The 25,901-nt window shown below is 47.5% G+C and overlaps 10 protein-coding genes across 10 annotated transcripts; 3 read left to right on the top strand and 7 right to left on the bottom strand.

The window, feature by feature from the left end:
- Positions 1-347: 347 nt before the first annotated feature.
- On the top strand, positions 348-1,572 carry EYB26_000695 (uncharacterized protein; the record flags this gene model as incomplete). Its single annotated transcript, XM_054260011.1, has 2 exons — positions 348-450; positions 506-1,572. 2 exons carry the CDS (start codon positions 348-350, stop codon positions 1,570-1,572), a joined length of 1,170 nt encoding a protein of 389 aa, XP_054115986.1.
- Positions 1,573-1,655: 83 nt separating this feature from the next.
- On the bottom strand, positions 1,656-2,244 carry EYB26_000694 (uncharacterized protein; the record flags this gene model as incomplete). Its single annotated transcript, XM_054260010.1, has 3 exons — positions 1,656-1,865; positions 1,937-2,060; positions 2,123-2,244. 3 exons carry the CDS (start codon positions 2,242-2,244, stop codon positions 1,656-1,658), a joined length of 456 nt encoding a protein of 151 aa, XP_054115985.1.
- A 1,055-nt stretch (positions 2,245-3,299) lies between these two features.
- Positions 3,300-3,935, bottom strand: EYB26_000693 (uncharacterized protein; the record flags this gene model as incomplete). Its single annotated transcript, XM_054260009.1, has 1 exon — positions 3,300-3,935. The coding sequence occupies one exon, from the start codon at positions 3,933-3,935 to the stop codon at positions 3,300-3,302; it is 636 nt and encodes a 211-aa protein (XP_054115984.1).
- Positions 3,936-4,530: 595 nt separating this feature from the next.
- EYB26_000692 (uncharacterized protein) lies at positions 4,531-5,094 on the bottom strand (the record flags this gene model as incomplete). The annotated part of the gene is made up of 2 exons (XM_054260008.1): positions 4,531-4,964; positions 5,028-5,094. 2 exons carry the CDS (start codon positions 5,092-5,094, stop codon positions 4,531-4,533), a joined length of 501 nt encoding a protein of 166 aa, XP_054115983.1.
- Positions 5,095-6,272: 1,178 nt separating this feature from the next.
- EYB26_000691 (uncharacterized protein) lies at positions 6,273-7,503 on the top strand (the record flags this gene model as incomplete). Its single annotated transcript, XM_054260007.1, has 4 exons — positions 6,273-6,582; positions 6,637-6,768; positions 6,867-7,003; positions 7,165-7,503. 4 exons carry the CDS (start codon positions 6,273-6,275, stop codon positions 7,501-7,503), a joined length of 918 nt encoding a protein of 305 aa, XP_054115982.1.
- Positions 7,504-7,945: 442 nt separating this feature from the next.
- Positions 7,946-9,950, bottom strand: EYB26_000690 (uncharacterized protein; the record flags this gene model as incomplete). The annotated part of the gene is made up of 2 exons (XM_054260006.1): positions 7,946-9,752; positions 9,805-9,950. 2 exons carry the CDS (start codon positions 9,948-9,950, stop codon positions 7,946-7,948), a joined length of 1,953 nt encoding a protein of 650 aa, XP_054115981.1.
- A 2,027-nt stretch (positions 9,951-11,977) lies between these two features.
- EYB26_000689 (uncharacterized protein) lies at positions 11,978-12,438 on the bottom strand (the record flags this gene model as incomplete). Its single annotated transcript, XM_054260005.1, has 2 exons — positions 11,978-12,153; positions 12,237-12,438. The coding sequence occupies 2 exons, from the start codon at positions 12,436-12,438 to the stop codon at positions 11,978-11,980; spliced, it is 378 nt and encodes a 125-aa protein (XP_054115980.1).
- An 832-nt stretch (positions 12,439-13,270) lies between these two features.
- On the top strand, positions 13,271-13,772 carry EYB26_000688 (uncharacterized protein; the record flags this gene model as incomplete). Its single annotated transcript, XM_054260004.1, has 3 exons — positions 13,271-13,350; positions 13,417-13,563; positions 13,691-13,772. The coding sequence occupies 3 exons, from the start codon at positions 13,271-13,273 to the stop codon at positions 13,770-13,772; spliced, it is 309 nt and encodes a 102-aa protein (XP_054115979.1).
- Positions 13,773-14,372: 600 nt separating this feature from the next.
- Positions 14,373-15,893, bottom strand: EYB26_000687 (uncharacterized protein; the record flags this gene model as incomplete). Its single annotated transcript, XM_054260003.1, has 3 exons — positions 14,373-14,381; positions 14,435-15,318; positions 15,470-15,893. The coding sequence occupies 3 exons, from the start codon at positions 15,891-15,893 to the stop codon at positions 14,373-14,375; spliced, it is 1,317 nt and encodes a 438-aa protein (XP_054115978.1).
- Positions 15,894-17,568: 1,675 nt separating this feature from the next.
- Positions 17,569-25,694, bottom strand: EYB26_000686 (uncharacterized protein; the record flags this gene model as incomplete). The annotated part of the gene is made up of 9 exons (XM_054260002.1): positions 17,569-18,230; positions 18,287-20,446; positions 20,499-22,554; positions 23,459-23,542; positions 23,612-23,725; positions 23,781-24,851; positions 24,916-25,182; positions 25,256-25,524; positions 25,601-25,694. 9 exons carry the CDS (start codon positions 25,692-25,694, stop codon positions 17,569-17,571), a joined length of 6,777 nt encoding a protein of 2,258 aa, XP_054115977.1.
- Between the last annotated feature and the right edge of the window lie 207 nt (positions 25,695-25,901).

Genomic DNA, 25,901 nt, shown 5'->3' with positions numbered 1-25,901 from the left:
TGAATTCGTTATGTCGTTGTCATACTTAACGTTATGTCCTTAGGGTTAGTTTCCGAGTGTCCGTTGCATCCAAGGATATTGAGAATACGAAGTTTTGGGTGGGCCTTTCGTATGAGCGTCCAATCATGTAACAATTCAACTATGGCTTAATTAATCTAGAGAGAGCGTCTTGCGGAGTAATTGGTGGGCTTTTACAGAGTAAAACTTTGACCCATATTACCCTAGTGAACACGCTACACCCTACTGGATTATCGTCCTGCGAGAGTTTCTCTCTCAGTTGCGAACTCTTGTCATTTGATGCCAAAGACCCTTTCATGTTTCCAATAATATTAACTTTTGAAAATGTAATGGCTGGAAAAAATAAAGGCAGAGATCTGGTAGTCCCAGAACTTGGCGAAGACGCAGCTCAGCGTAAGCGAGTACTGAATATTCTAGCTCAAAGGAGATACCGTAAGATGCTCCAGACCACCCATTTCTCATACATTCCCCTAATCTCTTGTATCAGGACAAAGAAAGAAGGAGCGTCTGAGATTGTTAGAGTCTCAGTTAAAAGCCGACGGTGAAAATCCTGCACTAAGTGGTTCCGAGCCATCAACGTCTCTGACCCAGAGAAAGTCTGACCGGTCCCAAGTGTTGGTTTCCGATCTTAATGAGTCTGATATTGGTCCAGCTCACGATGTCACCGCAACGGAATCTGCTATATCTCAGGGACATAGTAGCATCGGAGGCGAAGACGCGCAGCCTGTTATCTCTTCTGAACAATTCGATGTCTCTTTTTTGTCACCTTTCCAGCCGTACTCTGAGTCAGTTAACGACCCTTTCGCCTTACCTACATTTGATACATGGTCAGGAGTGGACATATTCACTCTCGGGAATGGGGTAGGTAGTCATTCTCGCATGTGTGATGATACTACCTTCCCCTGCGACGTGGACATCTCCAGCGAGCTTCAAACGTCTGAAGCTGCAACGTTCACATTTCCTGATGATCGCCTCTTAGAGGTCCCGTCCCTTGTCCTTCTCAAAGCAGCTCTACAAATAGCGCAACGATTAAACATTGCGGATCTCATATGGGATCTAGGCGCAAATAGCCCGTTTTACCAGGGCCACACATTTCCGGATTCTGCAACCTCGTCACCTTCATCGCATGCTCCCTCACTGCAAACTCCGTCCCTGACAATAAATACCGACTCGTCATCTGCTATACTTCCAGCCCACCTTCGTCCAACCACTACTCAGATCCTCATTCCACATCACCCCATTTTAGACCTGCTTCCCTGGCCAAGCACAAGAGACAAATTAATTCGAGTATTCAACCTTCCACCCCACTTACGGCCGAAAAGTGCACAAAGCCCCATGGGCCTTGTTCAGTTGGTGCAAGATATGGAAGATGATAGCGGTGAGGGTGTCCGACCGGATAGCTGCGACCCCTTTGAGACATGTGGGTGGGAGATTGGTCAGCTCATGTTTGAAAAATGGTGGTGGGCATTCGAAACGGAAGTAGTAGTCCGAAGTAATCAAGCTAGGAAGAAGAGAGGCAAGAAGGCTTTGACTATGCAAGGCTCTGAGCTCTGAATTGGGACGTGATTCAATTATACATGTAGTTTAGGGCCAAAGAACGAAGCAACTTGTGTACATCAGAAAGAAGTGCAAGGAACTTAATCAGACGTATTCAACATCTTCCCCGCCTTAATCAGACCCCATATTGGGATTGAGATACTCCATGCCCACACACCAGTGCGCAAGTAGCTTGCTGCTTCCGATCGAACTCCAAGGTAGACAGCAGTATACAGGAGCCGAGCACCGACATACTCCAAGGCAAGTGTATTCAATTCACTGGAAGGGAGTTTTGCCAAATTTCCTGCGAGCTAAAGCCAAATTTAGTCATGGATTTAAAAAGCTCTCCCTCCGAAAAAGTGTAATTAAGACATTGACATACCATTGCGGCAGCAAATACAGGCAAACCCTCCATAGCATTCAAATGCGCTCCACGTGCCCTAGCTAGTTTGTCCCATACATGGCCTGGGATGCGACCCTTCAGATTTGTTAAGTTCTCCCGTGGTCTGTTGGAATCCGTGCGTTAGCATTCCCTTCCCCGATTGTCATCAGGAGGGCGACTACATACAGGATATTGCTCGCCTGGCCCTTTGCGTTGGCCATCATCTTAACGAAATAGTAGCCATGGGGGGCAAGCCCTAAGGCATATGCAGCAGCAATGGAATGGAGGGAGTAATTGTTTCCGGACATTGTTTCAGTGGGGTTGTTCCTTGATCTGGCACACATGTTAGACAAGATTGCTCTGAGGGCTAATATGACTTTTTTAACAACTTACTGTTTGAGAAAGGACGTGATTATCGGTAAACCAGTGTATCAGTGATATTATTAGAAGCTTGTTTACATTCATGACTTCCTGCTGGCTGCTTGGGGTTCTTATAATTTCGTTCGTGGAAAGACATAACGTTATGCATAATACGAGGCTCCATAGCCCTGACAAGAGACATCTCCACATATTAATTACTGTCGACATAACGATTTTCGGCATACGGCAATGATATGCAAAATTCATGATTATGCGAAATTCAATCAAATTCAATGGTCGTTTATGGACCCAAAATGGAAAGTCACCTTGTAATTGTAATCGGGTGATCATGAGTCTGGTGATTGTCCAGCTAATTTACCAAAGATGCCCAAGTTACCGCTTTAAGGACACGCGAATCCAAGCTGCTTGTCATAAATCTATTCGAGATAACGCTCAAGAGAGAGAAATTAGTTTCGCATTAAGGTTGTGTTGGTTTCACTACGGTCCGTATCACGAAGCATAGTCGGTAGTAAGGGCGGTCCAACTGCCCTATCTGACTGGACTAGTTGATCCTTTTTATATGTGAAATCCTCACAGTTCCGATCTCCTATCTTGCACTCCGATGTCTCCGATTCCGTAGGAATACTATCTCGATTACTGGTAGTTCTAGCGCTATTATCTCCAACATTCACTCTTACCAAAACCATCGAAGCAGTTTCTCAAGTTTTTACGACGAACCAACTAGATCAAGAAAACATGAATTCATACATTTATGCGTTCAACTTCGCCCCAGACACTCTGCACGGTATCCCCGACCTGGTAATCCCAGCGCTCGAGTAAGCTTTCTTTACTCTCTATCATCTTCTTCCGCAAGAGACTCTGGTCACGACACTGATGCCAAGTACCAATGCCATCTATGGTATAGCTCCTGAAACTACCATTTCTATAGTAATTTATATGTGGAGGTTCCAGCGTATCGTCAGCCGTGCATGTGATTGACTATTCAAAAGCAAAACAAATCAGTTTTCTGCATAGAATTTCCGATAAGATTGCTGGTAATGGTAGTTGGTCTTACCTGCGCAAGATAGGAGAAGCAATGCAAATAATGTGCATCAGAGATGCCGGAATCATCTGATTCAGCATGGTGATGCCCACGTTGACCTTGTTTTTCAAGAGGCTCGCTACCGAGAACCCGTCCTTCGAATTCTTGAATCTTGCTCCGCAAGACTTGCAAGCAATGTAGCCCATGAAACATGCTAACACCCCAAGGTTCCTGGGGGAACGACGCATTCTCTGGATTGAGGAACAGATAGCTGTCACCTGGAAACAGATTATCCCATTTCTCGTCACCTGCGGCGCTCATGTCCTCCAGAGCCTCAAGTTTGTGAAAGACAATCCCATGTTTGCCTTGCTGGCCCAAACCTAAGATTTCATCCTCGACCTCCAGCCTCCCTCCGTGGGAAATGTCATGACTCGAAGAGGCAATTTGTGAAGAAGGCTTGGACGAAAAGCTGCACCTTGCTGGCGAGAGCACGGAAAGATAGATGTCAATGGTCACAAGAAGGATGAGGACGCTGAATGTGCTGAGTAGGAGGAGATGGGACAACTTGTTATTCAGTAAGCTCATTTCGTGGCCCATCTTGATTCTCGCTCGTAAGTCTCGGATGAAACAAGATGAGCATGAGGGAAGGTCTGCGTCGATCTTGCTGCTCTTTTAAGGAAATGTTTATACTAGGAGGGAGGGACTGTGAAACCTTCCTCGATAGGAAGATACTAGAGACCGGCTATAATTCGTCGATTTTAGAATAGGGAGCAAAAGGAATTCTTTGTTCACTTGATACTGGCCGAGGCCTAATACAGGTCAAGTTTGTCTATCCGCATGCATACGACACGCATGAAGGGAAGTTGTCAATTCTTACGCAGTTGCGATGTGTATCTACAACATTAATTAACACTCTTTAATACTACAGCAATCTTAACACTGTCTAGCCATTTGAGCATTGTATAGTCAGCTATATAGATACAAAACTATTAACTATTAACAGGACTGGGCAATTTCAAATGGCTTTGGCCAGCCTCGCCTCCTCGAACCAATAGAAGAGAACAAAAAAAAAGCGTCAACTCAAAACTTAACTGGTGTGTAATTCATCCTCAAGTCTCTCAGCATCACCAGGTTTTGCCACACTTCCCGTCGGCCGGCATCCTATGAATATATAAAAGGTTGTCCGGGTTTATCAATCAACATCAGGGGTCGGAACCTCGGGGATATAGAACGTGACAAGAGAGTTCGGATCACGCTTCAAAGGTGTGGGAGGCTTTCCGAGGTGGTCAATTAGTTTTGGGTTTTGAATCCAGTCAGGCTCTATGTCACGCTTTCCAACCACCCCATCAATTGCCTCGCCAATTGGCTCTGGACCTGGAGGAGGACGATGGTAGATGTAGAACCGCTTGTCAATATCGCCAGATTCCTCCTCAGCATCAAGAGCTGGGGCCTTAGGGATATAGAACGTGACAAGAGAGTTCGGATCCCGCTTCAAAGGTGTGGAAGGCTTTCCGGGGTGGTCAATTAGCTTTGGGTTTTGAACCCAGTCAGGCTGTCCGTCATGCTTCTCAACGGGTCCTGTTCTGGAGAGAGAGCCAGGATCTCGTTCGGTAAGGGAGTCCCCAGCTGAATTCAAAACATTAGCAATCATATTCAATCAACTTTTCCGAAACGAGAGTATGAACATACCGATGTTGGACGGTAGAGCAGTTACAGTAGTCGCTAACAAGGCGGCGATAATGGTCTTTGACAACATCCTAACGGCAATCTTCTGATCAAAAGATCCTGTAGATTGAATGAGTTGTGATTTTGATAGTGAGTTTAATGACGAAAAGAGGTGAGATCTATCTTATTGAGCGAGTGAGAACTGCTGCAAATTTTGTCTCTGAAATAGCCCTGAAGACGAGACAAAAAGTCCCTTCGTTCGGTCTCACTCAGGCCATTGATATTCAAACAAATACCAAGAGAAAAGCGGGGTATCTATACACAAGTACCGTGGCGACGTAAACATTCAAGTCATTTTAGAGGGCCATGACTTGATTCAGCATATGTAACTTCCTGTTCGGGTAATCAGAAAGATCTCACATTACTTGCGAGATCAAAGAACGGAGATCCTCCATCATTCATGTATGCGGAAAAACAACACCTATGCGCATAGTCGGTCTATGTTTTGGAAGAAATCTTCCATACTCCTTTTGTCATGAATCGGAGGGTAGACTCTGGTTCACGTATCTACCATAGGTATGGGGAGCGTTGTTTTGGTAAAATACTCGTTTATTGCCGCAATAGGAGGGATATGAGACAATTATTTCTTTTATGCATGATAATATTGCTTGATCGACCCCTCGTAGTTGACATTATTACCAGGGCGCAAGTCATAAGGTAAAATTCCAGCCTTGGGGTACAGTACATCCATTCATCCATGCACCTTGAAATACGGACAATGAGTTTCCTCAAAGTTAGGTAGACTAAGCCCCGTGCCTTCTTTGTCTAAACATTCTTAGTTCTTCCAAAGGTGTCGCATAAAGGAGTACCGCGCGGGATATTTCCAGAGATCGACAGTCGTCTTTTTTTTTTTTACTACCAAACTCGCCCGTATGGCCGGCAAACCTTGGAGAAAATGGAGTGTATCTTGCCAATTCGATTAGATGAGTGGTGAATGGGATAAGATAGGCCCCGGGTTTAACGGCTGTTCACACCATTCCTCGATTATCGAGTCAGTTCACATCAGATCAAAATTCAATAATACCACTTTCTTAATTCTACTTATGACGTGTCTACAATGACCGTTGAGATGAATCCGTCGATGATGACTCGCTCTTCCCCATAGTCACTTCACTACTACTCGTTTGCACTCTTCCATTTTCTTCCGCGATTTCCAGCCATCGTTTTTGTTTCACCATAGCTTACCAAAGCTTTCGTTGATGATCGAATATGGCTTTCGAGAGGACGCGGAAACTCTTCAACAGGGGGTATAGTCAAGTGTCAGATAATACAACATCTCATAGTGAACCAGATGTGGAGGATGAGCAAGGCCTCCTTTCGCGGGAGAAGAGTTGCAATTGCTCTTTGAAGCGGGATGCGAATGCGACATTAATTACACCTGAGATTAAGCAGGGAGTTTTGATCTCCGTATGGCTATCCGTCGTGTGCATTGCGCTTGTTATGATCGTGACGAGCACTCTTCGGAAGAGACACAGTCATGCGATCGATGATATGTGCTTTGAGCATTCGACATATTATAGTTAGCTCTAGCAAGCCAAACATTTTGATATAATACCGATAGTTGATTGTTTAGGCCCCTTGATACAAGATATCGACACAACTCCACGTCTAGTCACTACCAACGGAAGCCTCAACTGGCCTTCTGTATATCGTCAACCACCCGGTCCAGAGGTCGACGAAGCATGGGACGAGATATCATACAATAGTAAGTTTGGTTTGGTTTGGTTTGGTTTGGTTTGGTTTGGTTTGGTTTTGTTTGGCTTGGCTTGGCTAAAATACATTATGAAATGCTGATTGAGTTAGTGGGCGTATTCGCTCTTCCCGAAGAAATCGCCCTAAAAGCTGGACTGCACAAAGGCGACGTTCGCATTCCGGCTGGTTATCAGGGAAGTGGTGACTACATGGCGTCTTTGGAGGTGACGCACCAATTGCACTGTGTAGTGAGTCCATAATCTCTATTTCTGATTTGGATCTTCGTGCCGCACCATCAATTTGAAGAGAGAGAGAGAAAAAAATTACCACAACGGGAAGGAGATACCCTTTCCGGGAGCGCACAGCCCTAATAGGTACCGGTACTCGGTGCGACTGACGTTGAAAATAGAACTTCCTCCGCAAAGCCGTCTGGTTCAACTACCCACACTACAAAGACAACAACGGCGACGAATTCCGCGACCCCCAGCACGTCCTCGAAATGCATCTATACCACTGCCTCGAAACCCTGCGCCAATCAATAATGTGCCACGCCGACCCGGGCATAGTGGGCTACAAATTCGTGCGTGGTCGCGAACACAGGCCGTACCCGGATTTTAATACGCCGCATAAATGTAGGGATTGGAGGGGCATGGTTGATTGGGCTTATAGGCATAGTGTGCCGGGCCATCCGGAGGAGATGGACTTTGTACCCGGGAAGGATGAGATTGTTTATGATGTTGATCCTTGATTTGCCCTGGTCTTGTTCCTAGGTTGAGTTGGTTCCGTTCTGCTTTGCCTGTATGATTATTTCTGATTCATGAACATAGTTAAATACCTAGAGATTCTTTAACGAACATAGATAAATTAGATTGTCTCCAAAATGTGCATAGTGTAAATAATACGTTATGAGGTGTGTGAAGTAGTCGTCTGAACGTCTACATTAACTCCACGCTTACGGTAGGGATTCAATTGCAACTAAAATTACCAGGGGTATGCCCAATAGATGGGAAGGGGAGCCTTTGCCTTGAGGTCTTGAGCAAGAGTAGGCCAAAGAAAAGTCTTGAGTATGAGTAAAAAGTTGAAGTTCAAAAGTAAGAATGTATTCCAAATAATAAATATCTAATAGAAATGAAGGATATAGAAAGCAAATGTCCAGTACAAGTAATTAAACCAGAAAAATATCCACCATTTTAAATGAATAATACAATGCCAGCGACTGCGGCAATGAAGCCAGCAGCAGAAGGTGCTATTCTGTTACCTGCGCCGGTGAAAGCAGGGCTCACACCCGTTTTGGTAACGGTACCACCACCAGGCAATGAGCTTGATGGTTTAGCACCAGCAGGGACGATAGCAGAGGAAGGAGCGGCCAGAACAAGACCACCCGTTGAAAAGATACCAGTGTGCACTGGACTAGCGGCTGTAGTAATTCCAGTCTTGGTAGACACGGGGGCAGGGCCACCACCAAGTGCGGGAGAAGTTCCGGTCTCTGAGCCTAAAGCAGGGCTGCTTCCAGATCCAGGGGAAGTACCGGTGGCTTGCGCGGGAGTGGTAGATGTTTCTACTGGCACCACAACGATAACGGTTGTTGGGCGGGGAGCACAACCAGTCGTGCAAAGCTTTGAGGTGGTCGTAAAGACAGGAGCAATGCTGCTTGAGGTCACATCAGCAGGGCAGTAGGTGACGGTTTGTGTGATAGTCTTGGTGGTGTAACCGGTAGGGCAAACATCCACGTATGTTGTAACAATGACCGTGGTGGTGGTCAACTTGGATGACGTGGGGCTGGCTGTTTGAACCGGGACAGCAGGGCTAGTCAAGGAAGTCACTGTCACAGTACTCTTCTTGGAAGTGCAGCTGCGGGTTTTCGGTGCGACACGAGCACTGCTGCTAGCATTGACCATGGAAGTCACGGTGCCAGTGCTCGAAGAGCTAGAGCCTGAACCTGAGCTAGGAACGACTGGCTGGCTGCTAGGGCTTCCCGAGGGTGATGAGCGGACAGGGCTGCTTGAAGGCGAGGCAGATGGAGTCGACGCGGGAGCTGTCGTAGGAGCTGTCGTAGGAGCCGAGGTGGGAGCTGAGGTGGGAGCTGTCGTAGGAGCCGAAGTGGGAGTTGTGGCGGGAGCAGTGGAGGCCGCGGCTGTGGAGGTAGCAGCTGTAGAAGTAGCAGCTGTTGTCTGAGACGCAGATGATGTAGAAGCGCTACCTTGTTGGTAGAGACCAACAGAGACAATTTCCCAGTAAGCCTCAGTAAAAGCAGATGGGTTAGCTCCAACGTAGGCTTCGCAAGATGCCTTGGGGGAGAGACCCTTGCTCAATGGGCAGGAATAGCTGTTACCGGCCCAGTCACCACAAAAATCAGTGTTGAAAATAATTTGCTGGTTTTTGAAGTTGCTTGCAAAGTCGCAGGAGCCCTCGTAGACTGCCATTGGCTTACCAAACAAAGAGGTGTCAGGGTTGCCGGAGGTGATGCATGCGGGGATCTTTGAACGAGGGAAGAACCAGACTTTGAGGAAGGAAGACGTCAACTCAACAGCGTAAACGCCACCGCCCAGGTTATTGAAACCGTCTCCATAGCTGCCGTCGGTTCCCTGAACAGTACAGCCACCTGGACCGACCTGAGTTGAGCAAGCAGTTGTAGTCAACAGGCCAGTTTGTCCAGAAGGGTTTTTAGTGATGTCACAAGAACCCAGTGTGTGCAGAGCTAGCTGAGTATTTGCTTGTTTGTTGATACCCTCGATAATATCAATTTCACCATCCGCTGGCCAGTCGGCGCCCGTTGTCCAAAAGGCAGGCCAGACACCACAGGCATTTCCAGGCATATGGGCAATGTCTGCAATGAGAAGACCCTGATCGAATTGGACGTTGGACGTGACACGAGTTGAAGGTCGGCCACCGGTTGTGTATGTGTTGGTGGAATCAGCTCCAAGGTAGACATTTCCAGACTTGATCTTGGCGAGGCCAGCCTTGCTGGCGGCATCGTAATCCAGGTACTGGACGAATCTAACACATCATCAATATCATTTCATTCACATCTCGAGGCCAGGAGACATACCCGCCAGTTGGGTCGGCATCGGAGAAGAAAGAGAAGTTTTGGAAAAAGTTGCTCTGGTCGAAATTGTAGAGCATATTGTAGTTAGTTGCAACGGCCGGCGATGCAACCAAAGCGATGGTCGCCAGGCTAAGGAGAGACGACGGCATGGTGAAGCTGTGGTCTGCTACCTATCTCTGTTGTTGAGTGAACGACTGAAAGTAAAAGCAAGATATAACAAAATCTAGAGGGTTTTCAGGCCCAGTGGTTGTTTGAATAAACGAATGTATGATACTGAACGAATGAATGAGTGTTGTTATCGACAGGAATGTTGTCGTGTAGAGACCGGTACCGAAGCGTGAACAAGCAGAAAGGAATGACTGCTTGACAACTAACGAACGAGGTATGCCTATTGACAAAGCGGGACGAAAGAGGAGAAAGAAGCGGAAACGAAACCAAATAACCGGCGTCCAGCGTGTGGTTATATGAAGAAGAAGCTTTAGGAGGAAACAGAGAGGGAAAAATTATGCGGCGACAGTTTCATGCATGCTCGGCTTGGTTGTTCGATATTGTCTTACAGAGTCGCAATCCCCTCTTTGTCGCCTAACCGCTCCCAGACTGGCGCCCATCTGCAGCGCGGAGTCCGCAGTGGAGCCTTTGTTCATGGTGCCTGGCGAGGCGTTGGGTTTGAGTCTCTTGACTCGCTGAGCGATAGCTCGTAGTGTCGTGTACACTGTACAATGACCAGTCGCGGCACTGTCAGCGGTGGTGGGAGGAGATCCGAGAAAGATACGACGGCCGTTGATAAGCAGTGGACTAAGGTCACGGAGAGTCTAAGCCGGGGGGGGGCAGCGGGATGAGCCAATCATGGGACGCGCGTACCTGCCAGGGCTTGCCGTGTGAAACGGCAAGAGCCACACCATCGCAGCTTCTGTAACAGTTGGTGCTTGGTATTGCTGACCGCGTACTGCTGACTGGTCGCTCCTGCCAATCGCGTCCCGCTTTGCTCCTGCCCCTCTTTCCGAGTCGCTCTCTGTTTCATTCTTCGTCCATCCATTCTACACAAACAATACCATTATCGACTAACTATTGACTGCTGCTTCTACTCTCGTAATACCAACGAGCCACCACCAACAACAACAATAACAAACAAATTAATAAGAATGCTAGCACTTACGTACCTCAACCATGAGTATCCGCATTCCACGGCGCCACGACCAAACTCATCTTCTATGCAACGAATCACCTGCTCCGACACGTGTATTTTTCCTTTCCATTTGATTCTCGGATTCGATGCATCCAGACACGTTCGGACTTGCCCCTGCGCCATGTCACCGCCACAACGCCATCGACCAGGGCCGCTTCCCATTCGGTGACTTGGTCCGCTGCTAGTTGCAAATAGTATCAAATACTAGCCTGGTCCCTTGTCCGCACCCAATCGATTGACCACTTGCGAGGAGCACTCTGTACATACACAGAACGAGCCGCAATATCTGGTCGTACATTACCACGTACGTATTTGTCCAAAGATGCCAAATCGATATTTGCTTTTGTGGTCGAGTTCTCGACTCAAACAATCCTGCAGCTAATGCAAGGGACCATTGTCTTGGCCTGCTATCTCGGCTGCGGGTAAAAGTTCCGCCGCAGGCCACAACAACATATAGCTCACGATAATATACTCCATAGGACGTCATGCTAGTCAGCACAGCTCAACATTACTTAGAGCAGAGTACATGCACGGGGAACGAGAGGGAGCCGGAACTTCAAGGCTCACCTCTACTCCCTGTGTTCGGCCTCCTGGTCAGGACCCCAGTATGGATATACGGGAAGAAATGATCCCCTGATCAAGACTTCGGACCGTTTTGTGGCCCAACTTTCCCCCCTCTTCTGAAGCACCCCTTACTGGTGCTCGAAATCGCGCCACATATTGCCAACCCTCCACATGTTTGTTGCTAACTTAAATGCTGACCATTGATTACATGACTGTTGGTTTAGAATCTGGGTAGGCAACAACAGCCGAGGGGAAACTATGTTATTGAAGTGCTCGGCTAAAATGGATACCTTTCAAAACACTAAATTGAAGCTATCGTATATCATGCAGGTACACTATCAACAGAAAATGCTAACTAACAACGGAGTAGTCAACTAACCAAAAAACACACCGCCAGTGACAAAACGCAACCCATTATTAACTTAACTACTCGACCGCTCGACCTGTGGCGGACCGACCCGTTTGACCTTGACTCACAGCGGTGGGAAGGTCGTCCTCACCAGGGCCTTCGTTGTATGCGTTCGTTGTGCGTGGCTTGGCGTGTCGCAATCTATCTCCTCCGAGAACGTTGGACTGGTCGATTGCTTCACGTTCATCCTGTGCTATATGTGACTTAGGTGGTTAGCATTCAAATGATTTACAACGCATGCCGCCACAGTCGGCGCAACGGGATGTAGATACATACCCAACTGTTCATCCGAGTTTGAGTACGGTGGTTGCATCGGGTCATCGTAGTCGGCTTCATCGTTTTGAACTGGCACAATATTGCTCCAGTTAGGGTTTGTCTCGCCGACGTATGAGTTGTCTGCCTCGCCGCCTGGGACGGGTGAAGGATCGTTCTCCCTTTCGTAGAGATCTTCGGCCTCTCTTTCTTCACGGTTGCTCATGGTGATAAGACTGATTATGCTTTATTTGGACTGAACATAGGGATAATAACGATAATTTGCGAACAGGTGGAAGAGCAATGGATCGGAAGTATCCTGAGAGATGAGAATCTGGCCTCCCTATTTATGCTTCTACTTCGCCCGCAAACGGTGCCATCGATTACATCCCCAGTGGCAACGGGAACGATTCTTTCGTTGGTATCGAGTAGTCGCATTGTATGGTTCATGATATGGTTATTTGATCATATATGTGGATGTTGTTTGACCGTCTGTGTGGTACGGATATATGTCATGATTGTGTTGTTATGGCTGGTATTACCTAGACGGGAAACTAGGGATCCTCTCGGGAAGGTCTCTGAGCTTCCAGAATATGATGATCTTCGCTGCCAACTCCGTACATACGCGGTGGATACTACTGTATCCGAGATCGATGGTTCATGCCCTGATTTAGAGATCTACATCTCCATCGCTAGAAGTCTAACCTAGTCTCGACACCATGAAAACGTTCACGCATTCAAACTACACCGCATATACATACATACATACCTACCCACATTATCCTACAAGTGTAACCACATCTTGAGTATCGCAAAGGCAAAGGCAATTTCTCTTACGCCTGAATGACCTCGCTTTCTGGCCACTTCGTTCACCACTCGTCATGAACAGTGTGGCACACTCGACGCGGCCACCTGCCACCATAGCACATACTTATCACGGCATACTTCATGTCGAGCATCTTTCGATTCCTTTTTTTGATTTTCTTTGCTTCCTTTTCGCCGTAGACATTTAGACAGCTTGTTAGTCAAGTCAAAAAGCAGAAAAGTTTTAAATCACAATGCCGACTCCATTCCAAGACCTCGATCCAGCCGGTGTTTCGCCTGAAGATCGCATGAATGCACTCCGAGGCTACAAGGCGTATACTTCCTCCACCCACCCTGTTGCCAATTAAAATTAAAATACCGTTGATACTAATTGAGACAGAACAACAAACAATCCCCGCGTTTCAGAGGAAGCGAAGCAGCATGCCCGCGAAATGATTGATGCTCTTGGCGGTGATCAGCCGCGAGCCGAGATGAAGCAGTTCGATCGTGAGAAGGATCAGACTCGTGTCGTTGGTGGATTGAAGGCGTACGTATTTTTCCCTTGACGTTTCTTTTTTTCCCCTTTTTTTTTTTTTTTTTCTTTTCCTCTTTCTTTTTTCTCCCCCTTTCTTTTTGCTCTGAGAGCGCTGTGCTGACTGTGATATATATTATAGGTCGATTCGGAATCCCCGAAATTCCGACGCGGGCAAGAGCCGAGCACAGGAGAAACTTGACGAGATGAGTGGGACCTTCTGAGTAATGTCAATGCTTGTGCAGCTGTCTCATTTTTCGGGTTTTGTTTATATTGATGATTTATATGATGTATGTAAAATAGATGTGTGTGTGTGTATAATCTAGATTTTCGTATATCATCAATGGATGCATGTGGAGCGTGAAGATTTGAACAAGTAGGTAGACGGTCTATATATATAAATTCGTGTGTAGGAGAGAAGATAGGCGAGAAACCAGAAAATATACCATACGACCAAAGACGGAGCCCTGTCAATGGGGTGGTAATTTACATGGTTGTACGTTTGTCAATAGGTAAATTATTGAATTGCAATTTGTACTGTGACCCTAGTTAATGTACAGCTTGATGAGGTATGAAATAGGCCGGAGTCCACGACGCTAATTGTACATGCAAGGAAACGAAAGGAAATGAAATACATGAAAAAGCCCAGTAAGCTAGAAGTGAAGAAAGTGCGAATCGAGGAAACCAATCTATAATCGGGTATCGTATTGACTAAAGGAGAGAAGTTCATGAGTCCTAGACGAGTCTTCATTAGAAATGAGGTGAGTCCAGGATAGGAACATACTCACATTTTGGATCGTCGTTGAGCTGGACGCAGAAAGAATTCACGAGTTCTATATGAGTTTTGTTAGAAATATATGACGGGTTGGGTACGGTAAATACTTGCATTCATTTCTTCGTCGAGCTGGAACGTAGCACCAAGCGAAGATGTAGTCGATGCCTCCTTTGACTGGGGAGAACCCGAGGCAGATCGTTTCGTCTCGTTTTTTGCAGGAATCTGTACCGAAAGCGTGTTTGCGCCTTCCAGTCCGCGGCGTGCGCGAAGTCCTCTTGTTGACTGTCCAGATACTCTAACGCCCCTAGATATGGATAGAGAAAGCGGCGCGCTGGAATCTCCAGCAAGATTCTTCGCATCCAACGGCTGGTAAGGATCCCCAAGGTCGAGGAAGGAGATATCGGAGTTGCTTCGCTGCAGATGATAATGACGCAGGTTCTGGTTCTGGTTCGTGGAAGTTGCGATGTGCTCAGGGAACTGGAGTGGTGGTGCTGGAGGCGAAGGCTCCTTTACATTCCTGTTACGCCTAGATTTGAGATAGTCCTCAAGAGGATCACGCACTGTTGGGACTTTGTAGAATCGAGAAAGAGATGGTTTTAGGGGAGGCTGTGGTGGAGATCCTGGCAGGATGATGGGAGAAGGCACGTCGGTGTAATCGGCATAGGGCTTGATAACATCATACTCTTTCTCCCAGTTGCCTAGCATGACTCTAATCGGCTCCCAGCGTGTACCATGAGTAGGCCTGTCTGTCTGAGGGTCATCTTGATCATGGCTGTGAGCAGCTGCGCGGCGGCCGAGGTCGTAGGATGGCAAGCCAGAGCGTTCTGGGCCAGACAGGTCAGGGTCTTTGCCTTTAGTGAGGTTGTCAGTGTTGACGATATGTGAGGAACCAGAAGGGTCCGGATTTGTGTGAGAATATGGTGGGAATGGCATCGTCAGATCTAGAGCTGATGCACCAGATTGATCAGTGAGATGATAACCAAAATGTGGGGAATCTGATAGATGCTCAGTTAAATGCACAAGAAACATAATACAGAACAGTGTAGTTGCATGTATCAACACTTATTTACAACATTTCAAAGTCGTAAAGATGAAGAAAAAGGCGTAGAATGAGTAGAGTAAATATTAATAAACAAACAAGCTTACCTTCATTAATATGCGCACCTGTGGATGGGGATTCCCTTCCATTTTCACTGACAAAACTGAAGCTCACAACTGTCCCTCCAGTAGATGTAATGGATTCCATCGAGCACACTTTTTCTGGACTAAGGCAATAACAAAAACTGCCACTGCCCTCTTCTTGTTCAATATCGTCGCTGTCTTCCTCCTCATCCCACAAACTATTCCAACTCGCTGCCACCTGGGCGTCGTCTTGCGTGATAAGACCGGCAGCTACTTGGACTTGTTGTGGTTGATGACCTTCTGCTTCCAAGAAAGGAGTGTCTTGCTCCAGAAAGATTTCTTGGGCTTCTCGTCTCGTCTGCCATCGATGATAGAAAAGATCCAGAGCTTCATTGTGGTGATTCGTTGCTGTCCAACCGTAGATGGGATATTCGTAATCAGTGTCCATATGTGGGATGATATGTTTGATAGGTTGATAAGTGACAGGAAGAAAACGGACGGTGGATAGCGAATAAAAGGGCTTGTCAATTTGTTTGTCACTACGCCTGGGTTGTGAGGCTCATGTCCAACAATAACAATAACAGCAACAACATGCCCATTCAGGGTGGATCTTCCCGGCAAGAAAAGTAGCAAACACGCTCAGGCTGCCACAACAAAAGGTGGAAACCAGACAAAATAGTAGATATGAGACATGGATACACTGGAGAAGAATAGATTCAAACGATATGACATTTGAGTGGACTCGAGGGCGTTTGTCCGGTTGTTCGATTTTGATTTATTTTGGCAAAGGCAAAGCAACGATGATTCTTATATTCAAGTATGTAATCTTCTCATCGGTTAGATCGAGAAATACCGAAAATGGAGGCAGTGCTGACTACTCGCATAAGAGAAGGCTTTGGAAGATTCGCCATGGGCAGGGCCATCTGGATAAGTACCTCTTAATACTGAAAAGAGTCTCTCTACCTTCATAGTTGACAGACGCATGTCATGCATGCAAGATGTTTCTCTTCAGCATGACTATGGTCTCTGGATTATTCAGGTCATGTACAAGTATCTTGTCAGAATATTGAAACATGAAGAACGTCCAGTGACTGACAGAAGTGACTGACTAGTGTAGTTACAGTACAACTAGTACATACAAGACACAAGGCACAAGGCAGTGTGCCAGTACGAAGGAGGTACATGTATGACCCTAACCCAACCTTATGCATGGCTCTGACTTAAAACTTCTATTCCTCTCCTTCTACTTCCTTGCTCGCTTGATCAAGCAGCCTGAGCCGCCACGGGTAACTTAGGGCAAAACTAGCATAGGTACGGTAGGTACCGGTACATCCAAAACTCTGTAGACGAGAGATCTAACGCTAGTCAGCAAAACAGGCAGAAACCGGACTCAAGGTCCTCGTCGGATGCATATGCCAGATCCCCATGTCAAAATAGCCTACACTAAAAGCGTAAGAGTCACTCGGCGTGGACAGTGTGGTTGGTTGAGGAGGTCAGGTGGATATCAGGCGGTGCACACAAACTTGCCTAAACACAACTAGGGTACCTAGAGCGGGTGCTTACATTTGCTACACATCATCCCATGAGCCTCACGAGTCAGATGGTCGACCTACTTGCTCTTATGCAGGGGTCATGTCGCTATCGGACGTCAAATGTCTTCTTTTTTCATTCCTAAAAGCTTCTGCTGATCTGTCGGAAATATTTTAACCTGTCAATTTGAGAAGCCATGATCGGGGTCATGCCCGTCGCTTTCATCGCTGCATAGGGCTGACTCGGAGGCTTGATCTTGTCGTCGCTCAGCATGGATGGTCGCATGAATAATACCGATCTTGCATGATCTATAATCTCTAAATTAGTGGTTCTCGTGTCGAGTACCTAGTTGGTATGAAGAGACACTCAATATTGTAATGAGACACCGCCACAGATCGCACCGCCACACACACTCAGCCGTACCTACACGGATTCGGAATCATATCATGCTACACATTAGATGGCAAAGACTTGAGATGCAAATATGAATATATAAACGTAACAACTATGCAAAGGTAGTGCGCATGCAATCATAAGACTGACTTTTCTACATGCAGAGCAGAACAAGCAAGCCCCGAGAAAGCTTGACGAGCTCACTCTTCTACAACCCCATCATCTTCATTTACACGTAATTCGACCACCGGCAAGTCCTCATCCCCGTCGCTGACAGTACCGATATCATCAATCACAGAGTGAAACTTGGTATTCTCATCACCCGCATCCCCATTGAAATGCTGCTCGAGGTCGCTCATATCACCTCCGCCAACTGCTTTATTGCTATCATTATCGTCATCGTCGTCAAAAAGCCCATCGTCGTCATCCGACACCACAGGCCCCGTAAGGTTGTCAAAAGACCAGGCTGGTTGGTCCATAATAGAGAAATTCGAAGAGCTATGTTGATGTGTTGGCTCATAAGGGGGTAATTCTTCGTCGTTATCGCTGGAATCAACCTCCACGCTCCTCACTTGGAGCCCGGCTTGCAAACCACCAACTCCCGCTTGGTGAGCTGCTCCGGCTCCGGCTAAGGCGCTCGTAGACCCATTGCGGGAGGAGTCGACGAGGCGCCTGCCTTCCCCCGACGGCGATGCTGCGCGTGAGTCGGCTTCGTCATCCGAGTTGGCCCGTGTCGAAGCTTCAGTAATCTCTTGCAACAGCTTGCCTCCAAGGGGGCGATCTGATCGTCGGCGATAGAACAGAAGATAAGCAGCTGTCGATATAACCTTGGCAGGGTTAATAGATTTTGACACGTGGGAGTCTAATGGAATTCGTTAGTTGATATGGATTGATACCAGAAAATGCAGAGGTGCATACCGTTATATTCATTCCACTCGTTCGTCAAAAAGTTTTTGGCATAAGCAGTATAATGACCCCCACCAAGACCACCATAATGATTGTCGACCGCAAAGAGATCATAGATCTGACTCTCACCAGGCTCGGTGGATGCAACTCGCCCATTCAAATCGAGCCCTTCGATAGGGAAGTCGACCAATTCGTCAATCTTATCCCTGAAACCTCGACTGGCACTGAATCGCTTGAGATGGATAACAAGAATATCTGGTGTCTTCCAAAGCTCAAATTTCTTGCTCGCCCGACGATGCTCTTTACAGCGTGGACAATACCAAGCATCATTCTCAGACAGAATCTCCTCTCGGCCGAATTCGTCGAGGCACTGATCCAATGAAAGACCCTTCTTCCTGCGGTTCGCCCGCTGTGCGCGCTTAGCAGCAAGTTCTGGGTCAGGTAGGTGTTCCACGTTTGTCCACGTTGGCGCACCACGCAACTCATTACGGTCTTTCTGGTCGGCACCAAAAAGTGCATCATGGTTGGTCTCCGTCCAATCCAGCACGATACCCTCACCGGGACGTATATAGTAAACGGGATCTTCTTTTCTTGTCGTCTCGGTCAATCGTTTGGAAACCGTGCTGAGTTCATCCTCAGAATCACTGGAATCGCCATTCGTCATCTTTCCAAATTCAGCCGAGGGCCCGCTGGTTCGAGAGGCCATCTTGTCCTCCGTACTGCGTATAGTATTGATTTCATCTTCACTGCTAACCGGGCTGTCAGGGCTTTCCTTCGGTTGCACTTTGCGGACGGCCTGTTTCTTGGGTTTGGGCTTCGGTTTTGGAGCTCGAGAGGAAATGAGTGGGTAGTTTGTATGGTCATCAACCGATGAGAAGCCCAGAGGAATAACCTCGTGTCTTGATCTGACATACTTCATTTCGAAAAGCCGTCGGAAACGCATCGGGGGTGACTTTTTGGTCACTTGCTTGGAAGAATCGTCGGATTGTGCATTTTCATCGCTGGCATCTTCCATAGACACATCAACAAGCCCTTCTTCCCCCTCTACGGATGCAGCTTTGATCTTCGAGTCAGAATCATCGTCCTCCTCGTTCATTATCACTGCGTCAGAATCTGTGTTATCATCTTGTGAAACTTCCTCAACACCGGCAGTTTCGTGCAGGAAATCACGAGTAGTCAATGTCGCCACCTCTTGAAGAACCTTGCGCAAAATAGCATCATAGTCCTGAGCTTCTTCACGAGTCACAACAATAAACGACGGCGCGCCGAAATTTTGCTTTGATCCCGTTCGACCCGTCGATCGTTGAACACGGTTGAAAACTGGCACAAGAAGGCGGTCCGCTCGAGGAGAGTCGATTTTCGGTACATCCTCGTGATCACTGTTGAAGGACATTGAGTAAGAGGACTTCTTAGGCCGGTCTGGGTTGTAGTTAGTCGGAACGGTCTCGACTTCAAAGATACCAATGTCATCTGATCCAGTGATATTGCTATCAGCAATGGTGCTGGTATTGTCGAACAACCGGTAGAATTTGTTCCTATAGACTTCTGCCATGATAAGTCTTGAAGGATCTGTGCCCGTCTTCTTTGCCACAAGCTCCTTTAATGCTTTGATGCTCGCATTTTTATCAATCTCAACGTCGATGAGCACTGGAGGTTTGTGTAGAGGGAAGAAGAAAATATCCTTTGTCCACAAGTTCTCAACAGGCAGCTGTAGAGTGAGGTTATTGAAGGGATCAAAAATGATGCTGACTTTGTCGCAGACAGGACAATGCAGGGTTGATTTGTACATTCCTGCGAACAAATCCGTTATAACCGAGTCATTACGAGCTTTGTAGATCTCCCAGCATCGGTCAGCAAATGCTCTCAATGCGGCCGGATCATGTACCATCTCATCCGTAGAATCTGGCTTTTCGATGTAAGGCTTCTTTTGAATTCGATTAAGATCCTCTTGAAGACCATCGAGAAGGAAGAGAACAAACTCCTGAGAGTCCTGCTGACCATAACCGGAGAATGCAGGTCCATATCGACCAATAGTATGTTTGAAATGTTTTGGAGAAAACGATGCTGGACTGTCTTCATAAACGGCGCGCAGCAAATTGGCGTAAGCCTTGGCTACATCACCATTGTGTGATAGAGGGTTGCTTGGGTTGAGGTCTTTTTTGTAGTAATCATCTGCAAGGTTGAGTCAGTATGCTAGAACGGCCATCTAAAAGTTCAAACGCACTCAAGAAGTATAAGGTCAGTTCTTCCACGCTGCGAACACATTGCAATGCCGATGCCATGTAGCAAGTATTTCCAAGGTTCGTGAAACCGGTGTTGCCCTTTGGCCGGCCATCCTTCTTGCGTCCACGGATGGGCTCTGAAACTGGAGTTGTCCGGTCACTGGTGGTGGTAGTGGTGACGGCTTTTGATTTCACCTTATTAACACCAGGTCTATTAGCTGTAGGTATAGCGAGACGGTTCAAGGTCGATCTCGAGGCATCTGAAACCCATTCGCCACCTCCAGGACCACCGATTTGTTCTTCTAGAACCACGACGGCATTATCACCGAGCCCAAAATGATCGACTGTCGAGTTGCCGTTATATTTTTCATTGTTTGTCTGATCCTTTGCATCCTCAATCAACTCTCGGTGTGTATCTGAAAGAGAGGAGAACGTGTTGACGTCTAGCACAAGACTGTTCCCCGCATTGGCAACCAAGGTAGCCCCCGGAGCAGGCGAGTTGCTTCTTGAATGCGCGGGTGTAATGACACCTGACGTCTGGGTACTACTAAGACCGTCCAGGACCCTCCACACGCGGACCTTGGTCGCCATATCAATGTGGGCAAGCTCCTTAGCTTTCTTCAACCACTTTTGGAAATTGGTCTGTCTGCCAGCAAGAAACTTGACAGGAGGTGCGCTCTTATCCCTCAACGCATGGTGAGACATGCCACCGGCAGATCCTGGCAGCTTGTGGACTGTGTAGATTGGTGGAGAAATCTCATACTGAATGTTGATAGCGTCGCCCTCACTTGTGTTGTGTGCGTATCGGACAATGGCTGGTGACTGTTCGGCCAGTCCGTACCATTTCATAATCAAATCCCACGCAGCTTGGGGAACAATCTCAAAGTCTTCGTTTATCTGCAATCCGGGACGTAAGGGAACAAAGGGCTCTCCGGCTTCATCCTGAAAAATGAGGGAAGGATCCGTGTCGAGAATGATATCCGAATTATCCACCGGTCCAATCTCTCCTTCGGCAAACTTCTTGTCGATGGGCTTCAATACACGCTCTTTTGAACCACGAGCCAACACTCTGTTTAACCAGTTGTATGATAGAACGTATCCTTTTTGTTTATCCTCCGGAAACTTCTGGGCCAACTCTAGGACTTGTTGGACCTGTTCATCGATAGGTGGGAGCTCTGCATCAGATGCGGATTCGTGGATCTTGGCACCTTCCTTTGTCGACGAAGAGCTGTTATACGTCGCCATACTAGAAGGAGTGGGATAGACCGAATCCGAGCCGTTGTTGACGTTTCCACTGTCAAGTGCATCCGCCATTTCGGCATCTCCATCAGCTCCAATCATATCCACAGAGGTAGCTCTTCTCTGAGCTGGGCGAGAATCACCCTCATCCATTTGGTGGTCTGTATTGTTGTCCATTTCAACGTCCTCTGAATTTTGGCCATCCTGATTCATCTGAGACATGCGACGCTTGACGCCGGGAGACGAGGAGCGAATTTCGCGTTCCTGATCTTTTTCCGAACTGGACATATCGGTCGCAGGGTCACTGTCCAGCGTGAGCCCTGCGTAGGCCGCCGACGGAGAATCTGCGTGCTCTGGAGTGGGGGCACGGGCACTGGCGGCCCTGGAATTAGCGACGCCGAGAACTTCTTCCTGAAGATGCGCGGGGATATAGCGTGGTGACGAACCCGAGGATCGGGTCTTGCTGGATGCTGCCAGGGTCGCCGTCGACTGGGATGATGGTTGGAGTGGTGGCAAGGAAGAGGGCACGGATGAGGTGGAGGTCGCCAGAGAAGGTGAGGGCGAGGGAGAGGGAGAGCCGAATTGTTTCTGACGATTAGCCGAGGGTTTCTGTCTATTATTTAAATATGGACCGTTGGATTTGCGGTGTTGGCGTTGAGAATGAGGTTGGTGGTCGTCGTGACCTTTTAGAGGTTGGCCGTGACGTCTTTCCTCCGAATCAGCGTGCCTGGCTCCCGAGCCACTGGAGGGCGCCTTTGGATGTCGGCGAGGCTCTTCAACAACTTTGCGACGCTTGGTGGACGACGTCGTGACGGTGAGCTGCTCACGTCTAGTGGCAGCTCTGGATAAATGAACAGATAAAAAAAGCGATAAGATGGAAAAAGAGGGGAAATATAGCAAATGCAAAAAGACTGGAAAAAAAAGGCTGACGAGGGATGGAGAACTAAGGGAAAAATTATTAATGTGGAGAGAGCCAAAAAGTAAGACTCAACACTAAGATCCGCCGCCAACCAAAACGAGAAAGGACAAGAAAAGATTCACTAAAAAGAAAATAGACAAAAATAAGAAAGAGAGAGGAGGGGAAAAACAAAGTAACATTGAAAATAGAAAGTGAAAGCTGCTTTGTGAATGCTAATTTTAGTTACCAAGTCTGTAGTTGTTTGTCCAGGCAATGCTTTGTAGACAGTTGGTTAGTTAACCAGTAAACTAACGTTACTTAACTTATTTGGTGACTTGATTAATCGGTGAGTAATGAATGCAAGAAGAAGGCCTTCAAGGCGTCCAACATAGGACAATGATCAAGTGACTATTTGATGGCCATCATATGAACCATCTGATTCCTGAATGACATGGACATAGTCATTGCTGCATTGAGAAAATTGTGGAGTTGCGAAGGTGGGGAGGCAAATTCTCTTGAAGTAACCGCTTCAAGACCAAACAAGTACGTACGTACCTACGGTAGATATATCGAGGGGAGATGAGCCTTTCGGGTAACAGAATAAGTACATCAAATAAAAAAAAGAGAGTGGATTAAAAAGAACTGGGGTTTTCGTATTATTGACAGTCGCATTTAAAATAAAACCAGATCTAGCTAGTATAAAAAAGATCAAATTATAGCTATCGTAGGCATAGTCTCATTAGATAGATACATACACACATAAGCCTCCAATTCTGTACAACAAATCATGTAAAGATAATTTTGATCCGTCGACTATCGTGCAACGATCTTGTCAACTTCATCTTTGGCTTCCGTCCATGTCTCGAGGTTCTTCCGTGCCCAGTCCAAGTGACAGCGGGCGTAGGCGACCTATTATAATGGCAATCACCGTTAGCTGATATTTGGTCCAGATGATTTGGCAAATCTCAAAGAACTTACCATGTATCGGCGAAGATCCTCCTCCTTATCCTTCTGGAAACGCTTGAGATCTTGTAACACACCTGCGCTCGCGTCTTTCACGTCTGTCTCGGATACTCGGAGAGCTTGTTCCAACTAGGACGAGGCACTAAATTAGACATAACTCATTAGTGGAAATGAATAAACTTACCTGCACCAAGCTTTCTTTCGTCTTGCCTATCTGATCTCGGCGCGTTCGCTCAGGATCAACATCCGCAAATCCATGAATAGCATGACTAATACGACCAAATAGCTTGTTCGTCACAAAGTTTCCACTCGGGCTTTTGCGGTGAGCAGGGGGCACGTCTCGATACGGGTTTGCTTGGATTGGAGATCCTTGAGGAGAGATATCGCCGTGTGTTGGCGGGAAATCAGAGTCAACGGAGGTGGTATCTTCCGATGTTCGAGATGTGTCGTGATCGCCTTGTCCGCTGCTCGTCGCCGAAGATGCAGAAGCCGATCTGGTTGACCTGGTCGCTGTCGATGCGGAAGTTGCTTGGTTCAGGTACTGATCAATTCGCTTCGCTTCCTGCTCGCTCCGTTCCAAAGATTCCAGCAAGGCTTTCTTTTTTGCGAGCTCATCTCGTGTCATTTCCTCCTGCACTCGCTTAAGCACCCGGTATCGTAGCACACTGCGAACAACACTTGCAAATTGAGCGCTCTCCCGCATTGGCTCCGCAAAGTTTGCTCCCAGCGCGGCGGATAGCTCTTCGGTCTCAATATAAGATGTGTCGGCGGCTTGGCCGATGCGCTCGATAGCTGCGGCGACTGTAGGAGACTGTTCCGATAGCGAAAATCCGTTGTAGCGAGCACCGAGTTCCATAAGATCCGCAGATAGTGAAGACAGGTGTGATAGAGTACGACGATTGACTTTCTCAATATTTCCCTGAAGCAACAGCTCCAGCTCCCGCGTCGATGCTTCGAAGTTAATAAAGTATGGGTCGAGGTCCTGTTCACTAAGTGTCTTGGATGTCGGAGGGAAACGGCCTAGTACCTGCACGCCTGGCGTTGAGTGCGCGGCCATTGATGGTGTTTGAGAGTATTCGGACGGTGAAGTAGGAGTAGCTGAGGCACTCGTCCCCGACGAGGATCTCAGCTTAGCTGATGTTGAAGGGACAGGTAGCCAGGCATGAGCCGGAGTAGGATTTGCTGGATCTAGAGGCGGAGCTTTCAGGTTGTTCTTCGGAACTGATGATGCAGGATGGGAATGCAAGACCTCGCTCTGTAGGTGTATCAGACTTGGATCCTTCCGGAACGGGCAACGTTTGTGACAGTAAGCTACTCACCCAGCTGACATTAGGATCCAGAAAGCGCCACCAGACACCATCTTCACGCACTTCCTTCATCCTTCGACACCGGTTGAGGAATACACCCAACATGCGCTTTCGAAGTTCAATGATAGCACTATCCTCTTTCGCCTTGGTCGGTTTCGCGGCATAATCGGCCATTGTATGTTTCTCGGGTATCGGGGGAATCACAAGGGTTGGATGTAAACTGACAAGCGTCTGTCGTAATGAAGCAAATTCTGAATATCGACGGCGTACTTCCAGGTCCTATACATGCGTCGCAAAAATCAAGTCAGCCACTGCAAATATTCCCTACTAAACAAATAGTGGTGCGACATACTCCCGTACGAATGGTATAAACAATGTAGCCGCCGCCTCCTTCATGGTTCTTCCCAGCATCGGTGATCAGTATAGGCATTTCGGGGTTCTCGTAGAGTATCTGCTCAATGCGACTGTCGTAGACGCCCTTCTTGCGACTGGACGGCTGCGGCTGGCGAATCTCAAAATCATTCTCGTCCTCATCTTCGGTATCAGTCAATCGCGATACATAGTCTGGTGGTTGGGTCGACACTGGTGACGAGGGCTCGGAAGTATCGCGGTCGTACGGAGCTTCAAGATTGCGAGGACCTCATTAGAAGAGCGTTACGACGTCATTGGCCCGCACGAGGATAGAGAGTAAACTTACGAGGAGAAACAGCACCGGAGTGCAGCGAATCAGACAGATGGCCGCCTGGGCGATCAAATGCGCCGTACGGATTATTATCCTCGTCGTTCCACATGATTGTGATGCTTGTGTTTGCTCAGAGTGGTGGATAATAGTTTGGAGAAGGGCGTGGGTTCGTTTGACCGGACGGAGGTGGGTAAGTGCTGCCTTAGCTTAGCTTCCCGTAGCTTAGGCCGCCGGATACCTCACGACGACAACGAGAACAATCGCTAACTAATCGACGGAAGACAAGATTCTTTAACCCGCTGATGCAGGGGCAAGA

This window comes from Talaromyces marneffei, chromosome 1 (assembly GCF_009556855.1).
Source record: "Talaromyces marneffei chromosome 1, complete sequence".
Lineage (NCBI taxonomy): Eukaryota > Fungi > Ascomycota > Eurotiomycetes > Eurotiales > Trichocomaceae > Talaromyces > Talaromyces marneffei.
Note: the sequence above shows the minus strand (reverse complement) of the source record. Positions and strands in the feature narration are given on the sequence as shown.